At 39.9% G+C, this 12,413-nt stretch overlaps 1 protein-coding gene across 1 annotated transcript in view; it reads right to left on the reverse strand.

Annotated features, from left to right (window-relative positions):
* Positions 1-12,413, reverse strand: part of ITGA8 (integrin subunit alpha 8) — a 111,355-nt gene that overhangs the window by 14,359 nt on the left and 84,583 nt on the right. The window contains exon 27 of the mRNA XM_061346111.1: positions 8,391-8,504. Within this exon, the coding sequence (XP_061202095.1) occupies positions 8,391-8,504 (114 nt within the window). The remainder of the gene's footprint in view (positions 1-8,390; positions 8,505-12,413) is intronic.

The raw sequence follows: 12,413 nt of genomic DNA on the forward strand, positions 1-12,413 counted from the left end.
ATTAGGCTCCTGGAAATGCTGCACATCTCCATTGCTTTACAGGAATGGAGATTGTAAAAGACTCAAGAGTATTTTTCCTGCAATCACAGAATTATGAGCTTGTGGCAAAGGGCTTTAAAACAATGACTGTGGTCAGCAGCATTTGCAAACAGGATTTTTAAATGTACCAACACCTTGGAGATACATGCAGCTGTCTCTCCCACAGCCTTGTTTGTAATTCTTAAGTGATTTGTGAGAAACAACATTTCTTTACCATATCATTTTTTAAACAGTGTATGCTTAAATATTCAGTATTTACTGGAAGCAGCAGAACCTGTGGTTTGCAATTCAAGCTGAGGACTTCATTATGGCTTGGAGGAAGGCGAAGGAGGAATTTGGTATTTATGATTGTCAGTGCCTAATGACCAACAGTAGGGAGCCCAGCCCTAGCTACACTGGTCTTTTGAGGTTCCTCTTGTGTTAGAACAGCAGAGCCTGCTCTTGAGCACGTTGCTGAGACAGTAGCTTGCCAGTATCTTGGTAAGTAGGCAAAACACGGCCATTCCCTGCGTTGTGTGGGTGGTAGATCCCTGCTGGTGTGTTTATTAAGGCTTCTCTCTCTCTCTCCACACTTTTGTTTTACAAATAGATTTTTGAACTGAAGCCTTTGTTTTCTTTAACAGTTGTGAGACACAGAAGCATCCAGAAATCACGGAAAGTGTTCCAAATAAATATTCAGTATAATGTTTCCCTACGTACAATTGAGACAAATAGAAATAATGCGTGAAGTGCTGGAAAATCCTGTATAATTTGAAGGAGAGTTTTCCAGCCTCCAGCTGGTAGTTTCTGCAGGAAGCTTGTGCAAAAAAATGAAGTTTCCCCAAAGCATCGTTAAAGGATATGGAAGCATTCTAGTCAGAAACCAGACTAAAATGCAGGGACAAATCCAGCCCACAGGTAGACTAAGGGCAGGAGGAACAAAACTTTTAGCAGCCAAGGAGTGACAGTTCATTGTTTTTCTGCAGGTTTGAAGAGTTTAACTACTGGAGAGACTCCCCAGAATGACTTTGTTCCATTTCCTCTGTGGAACATTTTCACCTTCTCCAAAATACTTTTTTTTCTGGTTAGGTGTAGCCCAGTGAAGTCACCCTAACTGAAGGGCATGTACTTTCTCTGTCACAAGCACACTTTGGTGGAATTTTCCCCCCAGAACGTACGTCTGCTGCATTTGGAGTTCAGTATTGTTACAGAAGTATTGGCCATGCTTGATTAAAACTTGTTTCCTTTTGTGTCTGCTGGAGTCTGGCACATTTTAGACGAGGGTAAGCAATATGGTGTTACCTTTTAAATATATGCTTTGGGAACTCATTAGCTTTCTTTCTTTGACCCATACCTCCAAAAACCTGAACTACTGCCAATATAGAGTAGCTTGCATAAATGCTGAGAGTAGAGGTCATACAACTGTTAGTTCTTGTATTAATTTGTTAGAAAAATGTATGTGTGACTCTGTGCATGGTCAAAACATACTTGTGCTATCTGTAACAAGAGGGTATGTCCACCCATATGTATCTGTGACCAAAGATAGCTCCTCTGAAAATCAAGATGTCTTCACCTCTATCATTAACTTCTTAAACTTCACATCTTTTACATTAATTTTATCAGTCTTTTAAATTATAATGGAGGCAGATATTTTGTTGTGATTTCAGAAGACTTTAATTTACAGATTTTAAGTTATCTATTTAAGGTGCTATTTCTTCCCATACCTAACATTACCTATACTTTAGCTCATCTAGCAAGTGTCTTGTGCTCTGCTCTTGATATTTTGACATTATTTTAAACAACAATGAATGAAAACAAAACTAGTCCACACCCTAACCCCTCCATCTAGTTCAGCCCAAGGCCAAGGCTATTTCTTCTAGCCTTCATTCCACATAAACAACCAAGTCCAGTGTAATACAGCATTTTTGGACACACACGGTTTTATTTTTTACTTATTTTGCTTTTTCAAATAACAAGGGTTGTTTGACATAAGGGCAAACTTCTTTGTTGACTTCCCCCTTTTGTTATTTTATGTGGCCTGAAGGGCAGTGCATCAAGTTTATGGCTTTTCTTCCCAATCTGAATTAAAATCTACTTAAGTTCCCTATGTATCTTATAAATGGCAATTAATGAGAGAACAAGATATCTCTCTCACTGATTTTGCTGGTGCTTCCCCGGTTCCATCCATGGATAGAGGATTTAGGCTGCACACAGAATTATTCTTTGAAAACACTAACCAAACTTCCCTTGAGCTCAAGGCAGAAGTGGAATCTTACAGCAGTATGTGGGTAGGGAAAAGGATGGGCCATCCTACAGAACCCCTGGGTGCAGAGGCCTCATGCCAAACACTCCTACAAAAACATCTTTTGCTTACTCCACTGTCCTTATACACACTTGCTATCAAACAAGGCTTTTTATGGGCTGTGATTTTACCTTTCATCTGTATCCTGAGGAAACATTTCTGTTTCCTTCAAATAGTAACTTGTGGGCCTTGTAAAGGCTCAAAAACTCCACGTAAATCAACAGCATTTTTTTTCTAAGTAAAAAAAAAAGGGTAGTCCCCAGAGAACTGCTGCATCCTCCCATTTGTGTTGCAGAAGCTGCCAGAATAACATGACCCCTTCTTCACATGCAAACTTAGATACTGAGAAGAGAGAGAGAGCAAATAGTGTGATGGGACCTGGTTGCCTTCCTCCCACTCACCTCAAAACAGTTCCCTTTTTCACAGCCCCTTTTAAAATTAAGTTATACAGCTATCGCCATAAAAGACTGTAGAGCATAATTAGTTTCCTAAAAAGGGCATCATCTGCTCTTAGTAAGCCTGTAAAATTCCTAGTTCCTAAGGTTATTCCAGAAGTAAACTAAAGTGTACCTAAAAAGCAACTGCTGTTAGCTAGGCTGAAATCTGCAGTTTCAATCTGAGGAATGAAATACAGTCAAATAATCAGGATATGGTGGTTCTGAACCAGGAAGGAAGATTGAAGGGCCAGACTGAACCGCACAGTCATGGTTTTGAAAAGAAACTTAAGAGTAAAAATTGCAGTCTCTGCAGCAACATCCCAAACTCTTTTGCACATTCAATTCATGTACAAAATTTTGATATACTAAAGAAAGCAGGAGAATAGTGAAATACAGCATTCCTCAAGAGTGTTATAATCTAAATGAAGATATGATGATCTGCAGAAGAAATTGTACCCATTTAAGCTGAGAACACACTGTCATTACGCACTTTCTCCTCATAGGTATGCTAATACAAACCTGAGAATAATTTTATTGAAAATGATTTATTAATGCTAGGATGAAATAATTCACGTTTCTCATCGAAGTTGTAGGGATCAGTCTGCATATTTTGTTTCCACAAAAGATCAGTCATGTACTGAGTGACTCCTTCCTCTTCCACTTAGTTTAACTGACAACAGCTGACCCCTTTGCCTCTTGACAGTTGTAATCCGTCACCTTAAAACCCAGACTCCCATGACATATAACAGTTAAATGACGTGCAATGATTAGACATGTTTGAATAAATAAAGCAGCCCAAATTTCCCAACCAGCGAACAAAGACACAGACAGACATTGTGCAAAGGCCAAGAAGAAGCACAGAGTTTTTTGGATTAACTTCAAAGCCTGGCTGTAAATATGAACCCTCTAGTAAAGCTGACTTTTGGATTCAGATTTGCTGATCAAGCAAGTAATAGCCTGATTCGTGCAAAAGAGAAACAACCTTACATGGTTATGTTACGTTTTGTCCTGTTAGGGCTGTATTATGTTCCCATTTGTGTAATCATGGTATTTCTGAGTCATGAGGGGGAGATCCAAGGAGATCTTGCCCCATGTTCTTTGAACTATGATGGGTACTTTTAGACTCAGGAGTTGGCTAGTAAAACATCTGTTTCAAAAATTCATTTCTAAATGATGAATCTGTACCATCTGTCACCATTTGTGACATCCTTCCAGGCTCCAAGCTCTTTGGACCCTTACAGCACTGTTGGACATAGAACTCGGCTCATTCTTTCAGCCTGTATTGAAAGTTTCATAGAGTGATAAAAATCTCCTGGGAAAGCCTGGGGAGGCACTAATATAAAAACACCCACAGAGGGTGTGCAAAGTTCCCAAGAGGTTTGAAACTTATTTTGTTTTCTTTCAATGTTACTGAATATAATTGTGTTGTTTCTCTCATGACTTTTAGACAGACCCAGATATTTGAATTTGGCATCCCTGACTGTGTGAACTTTAATAGCTAGAAGGGAAAAAAATCTAGTTTTAATCTGAGAAAGCTGAAAAGGAACAGGAACATGGCAGCCACACTGTAATAGGGTGCTGCCTTAGTACACAAAGCCATGTTTTGCCTTCTCTGTTACATAGTTGTTGTTTGAGTGGTTCTGAACATGCACTCTTCCTTCATCATAGATGCCTAAAAATGGAAATATATGCTTGACATAATAAAGATGATGAGTGCTGCAACACCCACATCTTAAGCGTCTGACCTCAGACTGCTATCCAAACCCTGAAATTCAATATCTAGGCACCCTGTACAGCATACCAAGACAGTGAGGTACCTCAGGCAAACTGACTTGTACTAACCATCAGGGTAGTGCATGAGGGCTATCCCTTATCAGGAAGAGAGGCACCCAAATCAGGATTTAGTGAGAGTATGTCCACTCTCTCAGAAGGCAGAATCTAAAAATTATTTAAAAGGATCCTAGAGCATTAGTGGAAAGACTTAAAGACTTTATTTATTCAATATGCAGTGGCAGAAGCCAGATCTGGGAGCCTGGTGATTAGAGAATTCTCGACTGGAAGACGTGAACTCAATTCCCTCCTCAGTTTGAGAAACCCCATATTCCTGCTTTATAGAGTGATGGTGTTCCCCTTCTGCTGAAGCTGCACGTCTACAAGGACATTAAAAGAAATTGAGAGGTCCAGAAGGGTATAGAAATGAGAAAGAGCCTGGTGAAATACCTTGTTATTTGGGCCATCAGCTAGAAGTCCTTCCAGTTCTCTCATCCTTTATCTCCTTGCCTTCATTGCCTGGCACCTGGAGCTATCATCACTGTTAGGATGAATGCTTTAATTGTACTTCCTTGATGAGAAATTTTGTTGAGAATCTCCATATTTTATTACTGGTGAACTGAGTGAAGGGAGGTTCAGCCATAGCAAGCAGGATTTATTAAGGAGCAAGGAGGAGCTAAAAGCCCTGCAGCCCTGGCATTGCCTAAGTGTGTTTGCACACCCCCAAGTCCAAAGGCATACTTGGACTATTCTCCACTATCCAGACCAGAAGGAAGGCAGAAAGCGTGTTTCAAATCAGCTAGATAAAGAATCCTCTGAAGACGTCTCTCTGTCTTGTCACTGGCTACAGAGTTAGGCAACCAAAATTGACATCTAATTTTCAGATGACTAAAATTAGATGTGTCCCACTGCTCCATTAAACATGCCACTGAATTTCATGCAGTTATCCTTGTTCTGAACCTAAGACAGGCTAACTAAACCTATAATTTAGAAAAATATTTTGTCTTTATGAAGAACCACTAAGAAAAGGAGATTGCGTGTCTTCTGTAGCTAGTTTTGTTGCAACTGTGACACATCCTCTGTCACATCCAAAAAATGAGAGAGGCACTGTTTCTCATTATTTTTTTTTTTAGCTTTAAACTCTTACAGTTATTTCTTGTTCCATACTAAACTGGTCTTGGAAAAACTTTTATGAGGCTAATTCCCACTGAAATAGCTGTAAGCAGCCTAGAAAACTGGCATCTAAGGATCTGTGCAAGGAGTTTCATTTATGTGTGTGTTTTTTCACAAGACCTTGGTTTTGGCCCTTAAAGAGTTACTTAGACTTTACCAGTAGAGTGATGAAGACAAAGACTTGATTGAATCTGGAATATGTCAGGTCCAGTTCGCAGTAAGGTAGTTAGCTAAGGGAGCTAAGTGTTACTTCTCGCTTGGTGAGGAAGACAGGGAAGGTTCACTGTGACATTGCTTGCACAGAGCAGTGGTCAAAATTATCAGATTGTTCCAGCCAAGGAGAATATCTCTGCCTCTGCCTGTCTCAGTGTGTTAGGAACAGTGGACTAGTGCAGTTAAGAGAGACTAGCCAGTGTGCAAATGTCAGAGAGACACTTACTGGAATGAGAGAAAAATTGGAATAAAATTCCCACCACATTTTCCAAAACGTGCTTTTCCTATGAGTGCAGGGATGCACTACTGGCATTTTCTGTGCAAGACTTTCTCAGATCTCTGCAAAAGATTACAGTAGAAGACATCCACCTCAGTTACCAAGATTTGGGAGGACAGAGGGACATTCAAACTACCAAGCTCTTGGGCTTAAATTTGAACGAGCCTGCCTTTCCCCCACCCAGCAGATGACTGAGCAAACCTAAATCGTGCAGATCTAGCCTAGCCTTTCAAACACATTTGCTAAATATGCCTCTACCTAAAAGCATTATATATTTGTTACAGGAAGTGAAGAAAAGCTATGTCATAGTTCTGGTGTCCTCAACATAAGGAGGACATGGAACTGCTGGAACAAGTCCAAACGAGGGCCATGAGGATGATCAGGGCACTGGAGCACCTCCCATATGAAGATAGGCTGAGAAAGTTGGAGCTGTTCAGCCTGGAGAAGAGAAGGCTGCATGGAGACCTCATAGCAGCCTTCCAATATCTGAAGGGGGCCTATAAGGATGCTGGGGAGGGACTCTTCATTAGGAGCTGTAGTGACAGGACAAAGGGTAACAGGTTAAAGCTTAAATAGGGGAAGTTTAGATTGGATATAAGGAAGAAATTCTTCACTGTAAGGGTGGTGAGGCCCTGGAATGGGTTGTCCAGGGAAGTTGTGAATGCTCCATCCCTGGAGCCTTGGGTTAGAGACCAGAGCATGGTTTAGCATGAGGTGTCCCTGCCCATGGCAGGGCGGTTGGAACTAGATGTTCTTAAGGTCCTTTCCAAGCCTAACTATTCTATGATTCTATATACAAGTTTCTTGGAATTGATTGTTTATAAAAAGAATTGACAAATCAGCAATTAATTCACCTAGTATCTGAAAGGATGCCCTTTATTACTGAGTTAGGCAGAAATCACTTTTCCTCAAGTAAGACCAAATAATTATATGCTCTCTTCAGTTATAATGGTGCTCACAGCTGTTGCAGAAGAAACACAGAATGTACCCTTAAGTCCAGATAGAGAGGTAGACAAACCTTTCATGTTATCCTTCTAGTAAGCACTGCCATAGTCCCATACACTAAGAGAAACCCATGACCCTCAAAGTATGCATCCACTGTGGATTTGGAGCCACGATGGTTAGCCATTGAGCTGGCATTCAACTTCCTATAAATACCATCCCATCTGTGCTCTTGTTTCTCCAGGAAAGCAAGTCAAGCGAGGAAGAATTAATTTATCTACTTTCACATTGGAGGAAAGGGAGAAATTAATTTCAAAGGTGCAAGGAGCTTAATTTGAAGCTCCTGTTGTAATATGAAGATCCTCAATTCTTTCCTTGCTAGGGTAAGAGGAACTGTCAATAAATCATTCTTCTACATCTATGGGGAACACAAGAAGGTTCTTGTGTTCTAGGTAGAAAGACTGGGGAATTTTAAATTACATTAAGAAGGAAGGGGACAATCAATCAGTTTGACCAACAGAGGGTCTCCAGATTTTTACCAGTAACAGCAAACTGAATTATAAGTTTTCCAATGCCCAGTGTTAAAGATATGACAACCACATTGCCAGCTGTGACGTAACAGCTCACAGTGCAATCCCTCTGCTTTAGGCAGTGTAGATGGAATTTTGAGGGCAGATGAAGTCAGAAATGCAAGAATTTGAAAAGCGAAGTTAATTTTTTCCATGGTCTGCATTGTCCATTCTTTTTAGTGGTGATACGCAGATTGTCACTACACGAGTATTTGTATGTCATATGAGCTTGATAGCTATTACTCTTCCCTAGATTAACAGACAATTAATAACAATGAATTTTTAAGCTGGACACAGTGTACACCATATAGTATTTGGCTCAAAGAAAAACCTTTCATTGGTAAAGGCATGATGAATGCAGAGCACATCGTGGAGACCTAAATGATCATTGACTTGGACCAGCCTAGGAAAGCAGAAACAAAACCAGGAGAGGTGTTTAAAAATAATCTTGGAATTTTCAGGTAAGATTCAGGACATAAATTAGAGAGAGGGTGATAGTGAAGAAAAGAAGGATAAGCAGCATGCATGTGACCTGAACAGGAACCAGTGAGATGTTACCTTCAAAGAAAGTGGTAACAAAAAGGATTTGCATTTGATCCATTTAATGTCATCATTTGTATTCTTACATATCTGTTCAAATAAAAGATGCAGGGGTCTTACGCATAGAAAGAGACTTTTGTGTACATTACCTCCAGGAATGTTTGGGCCCATAGCCGGGACCTGATTTTCAGCGCTGCACTCTTTCCTTTTTCCAGTTGTCCCACAGAGCAGGAAATCAGGATACACTTCACATTTGTACAGTTCTGTGTGCAAAACAAAGAGAAGTCATACTTGTGCTTTAAAAGTGCATACAATAATTTCCAAATGCTATAAACTAGCAAAAGAAATCAACTTCCCCTTAAAGAATTGAATCCGTAACTTCATCTAATATACATGATAGATACCCCATGAGTCATTGTGAGAACTATAAACCAAGGGGGAGAGTCTTTTTGCACTACCAATGAATAGAACCACCTACCTATAGTAATGAATATAAAAGTAACAATTTTCAATGACATCTACTCTGAAAAACTCTTAAAATACCCAGGTACTTATTAATCCTCTGAAGCTTGTGCTTTGTCTTCATCTATCAGTCATTTTGTGATTTCAACACTTCTTTTTCCTGTTCTCTATGCCTAAAGCCTTTATGTTCCTAAATTTTTGTCTTAACTCTCCTTTTACTGATGTTTACATTATAGCAGCCAGAATATTTGCTGAGATTCTTTAGTTGCTCTACTTGAAACGCTGTCCATGAAACATTCCTGATGAGCAGTGATTCTGGCTCATACACAGGGCTGAAGACAAAAGCCAAGCAATGCAACTCAAAACTATATACTCTGTTAAAGTCTGCCAGAAGAATGTCTCAAAGGTTGAAGGCTGACTGGAAGCCCCAGAAGGAAATGAGCAGAGTCTCACAGGGTAACCACAGAAATCATGTGGTTAGTTGGGGTGTAGAAAGGAAGAAAGATCTTACAGAAAAACGAGTAAACATATGTGTAAAATAATGTATAGGTATATATATGCAAATGGATTTTGCCTAAAAAGTTTTCGTTTGATTCATGAGGAAGGCTCAGGTTTTAATTGATTCACATTTTTAGAACAGAGATCTGTAAGAGAATCCTTCCCTTACAGATGCTTTATTGACACTCATCACAGAAGGTCTTGTGACCTTGAAAGCAAAACCAAGTTTTCACAAGTATGTTCCCTTGGGACAGTGAGAATGGCTGCATTGCCAAAGCCCATACTTCAGGAAATGAGATGATAATGTATGTATTCCCTAAAGGAATACGTACATAGCTTTATACATAGCTTTCCCCACAAATCTAAATCTGTCTTATCAAAAGTTAAGTAGAAGATGTGTGCTTACTCACTGTTTTCTGCCTGAAAAATGAAACCGCAAACCCTGGAACTTGCAATTCTAAACTTTTTTTCTTTTAATGAATATTTCAAAGTATCTGTTTATTTGGCTTTTCATATTTAAACATCCTCCAACCAGATTTATTTATCTTGCAGGAAAGAGGAGAGCTATTTTCATTAATCATAGTAGTCAGAAACACGTATCAACAAAATAAATCATTAGCATGTAGAAAAGTCTACTTTTGGCTGATATTTTAGGACCTGAACACATATTTCTATTATTCTTAGTAATGCATGTAGCCTGTAGTGATTTTCACAACATTGTAACATTAGAACTAATGGAAAAGAAACCAAATGTTTAATAAACAACATAAACAGAAGTTCTCAGAACACTTCTTCCTCTCTGTGAAAACACTCTGACAAAAAAAAAAAAACCCTTAAAATTTATGATTAGACAAAAATACAAATTTTAACAAAGAATCACCTTTGGCCAATCATCCATTTTCCAGAGCAACACTCACTTTTTGTGTATACTTCCAGTATGTCAAATACAATTCTTTTTTTTTTTTCTGGATCCATAGTATGCAATGCCAAAGGCACACAGAATTGAGACACATGTCTAACTGAACAAATGACATACTGCTTTTCTATGGCCATCCTGGAAAAGTCCTGCTATATATCCAGTGGTAAGCACCGTATCCAACCCTAATCTAATTTGTACTTATTAAAAGCATAATGCATTAGAAGACTGCTTATCACGGAGCCAATTTTACATTAGTAAGTATTCAGCTAAATACTATCTGTCTACATCAAGCAGCTGAAAAATCTCTGCTTCCTAGTTTAAGACGCAGACACAGTACATACTTAAAAACTTTGTTAACCACTTTCAGTTGCTGCAGTAATTTCTATGTTGGTAGCACATGAACTTAATCACTGAGAAAGATAACTGATAATTTAGGTATTACTGAAGAATGGATTAAGTGTTCTGTGGTATTAACTGGAATGTCTTCAAAAGCCCAGGCATTTTTCCTGCAGTCCCAGTGGAATCGGACTCTTCCCAGGGTATTAGGTTGATGAAAGAATTACATAGGAATCAACAGTGATTACTGTTTAAAATGGGTTCATCTGTGATTTTGTTTTTAATAACATTATGGTATTCATTACTTTCAGATTCTATCTTCTTCCTGTTATAAAAATTGCCAAATTAACTTTCAGAAGCAGCATAATTATTCTATTACTCCAGAATACTTAGGTCTGTGAGGTTCTCTTCTTCCTACCAAATTCTAGTGATGTCATGCAATTCAAACATGAGCTTGCATTAAACAGCATAATATGAGACAGGACAGCATGACAGAAACTCTGCCTGAGGTTTAGAAAAATACATGGAAAGCACTGACTGCATGACCCCAAGGTCACCAAGTTTGAAAACAGCCTCCAGGCAAGGGGAGCTGCTATCTGAAGTGCTTAAGTTTTCTAAGGATGGGGCACTGCATGCAGCAATGCAAAAAAACCCAGCCTTCTGGTGAAATACCAGGTACCATACTGGCTAATCAGAACTAATTTCATGGAAGAGAGATCTCTGCTCTTGCTCCAGCATTGTCTGTAATGTTTAAAATGCATTTGCCTTGCTCGTGGTACTGTAAGGGGAGAGGATCTTACCTTTCCACATGAATATAAATACTGACTGGGGGAACAAATATATTCCAAAGCATTTGCATGTCAGAACTGTTACTTACATGAAAATGTTCATTTTAAGTGTGAATTATGCTTTATGAAAGAGCCAGAATGCTAGGAACCAAGGTAACAGTGATATACCTACCTTTCAGAAGACTGATTCTGAAATATAATTCATTAGAAAAAGGTGCATTCTCGAAATCTGTGGTGAAATTCCCTGTGATAAGTGTGCAACTGCAAGACCACAGAGGTTTCTCTGTAAGCAGCCAGGAGTAAGACAACCAGGAATTTGGCATGTGTGATCTTTAATGCAAAGCTGTGCAAACAAAATCATAGAATCATAGAATCATAGAATAGTTAGGGTTGGAAAGGACCTTAAGATCATCTAGTTCCAACCGCCCTGCCATAAGCAGGGACACCTCACACTAAACCATGTCACCCAAGGCTTCGTCCAACCTGGTCTTGAACACTGCCAGGGATGGAGCATTCACAACCTCCCTGGGCAACCCATTCCAGTGCCTCACCACCCTAACAGGAAAGAATTTCCTCCTTATATCCAATCTAAACTTCCCCTGTTTAAGCTTTAACCCATTACCTCTTGTCCTACCACTACAGTCCCTAATGAAGAGTCCCTCCCCAGCATCCCTATAGGCCCCCTTCAGATACTGGAAGGCTGCTAGGAAGTCTCTATGCGGCCTTCTCTTCTCCAGGCTGAACAGCCCCGACTTTCTCAGCCAATCTTCATATGGGAGGTGCTCCAGTGCCCTGACCATCCTCATGGCCCTCCTCTGGCCTTGTTCCAACAGTTCCATGTCCTTTTTATGTTCAGGACACCAGAACTGCACACAACACTCCAAGTGACGTCTCACGAGAGCAGAATAGAAGGGCAGGATCACCTCCTTCCACCTGCTGGTCACACTCCTTTTGATGCAGCCCAGGATACGGTTGGCTTTCTGGGCTGCGAGCACACACTGAAGCCGGCTCATGTTCAGTTTCTCATTGACCCCACCTCCAAGTCCTTCTCCACAGGGCTGCTCTGAATCTCTTCTCTGCCCAGCCTGTAGCTGTGCCTGGTATTGCTCTGACCCAGGTGTAGGTAGGACCTTGCACTTGTCATGGTTAAGCTTCATGAGCTTGGCATC

The sequence above is a fragment of the Neopsephotus bourkii genome, unplaced genomic scaffold (assembly GCF_033783945.1).
Source record: "Neopsephotus bourkii isolate Nb327-2 ecotype Australia unplaced genomic scaffold, CSIRO-AGI_Nbou_v1 NB_257, whole genome shotgun sequence".
In the NCBI taxonomy this organism is placed as follows: Eukaryota; Metazoa; Chordata; class Aves; order Psittaciformes; family Psittacidae; genus Neopsephotus; species Neopsephotus bourkii.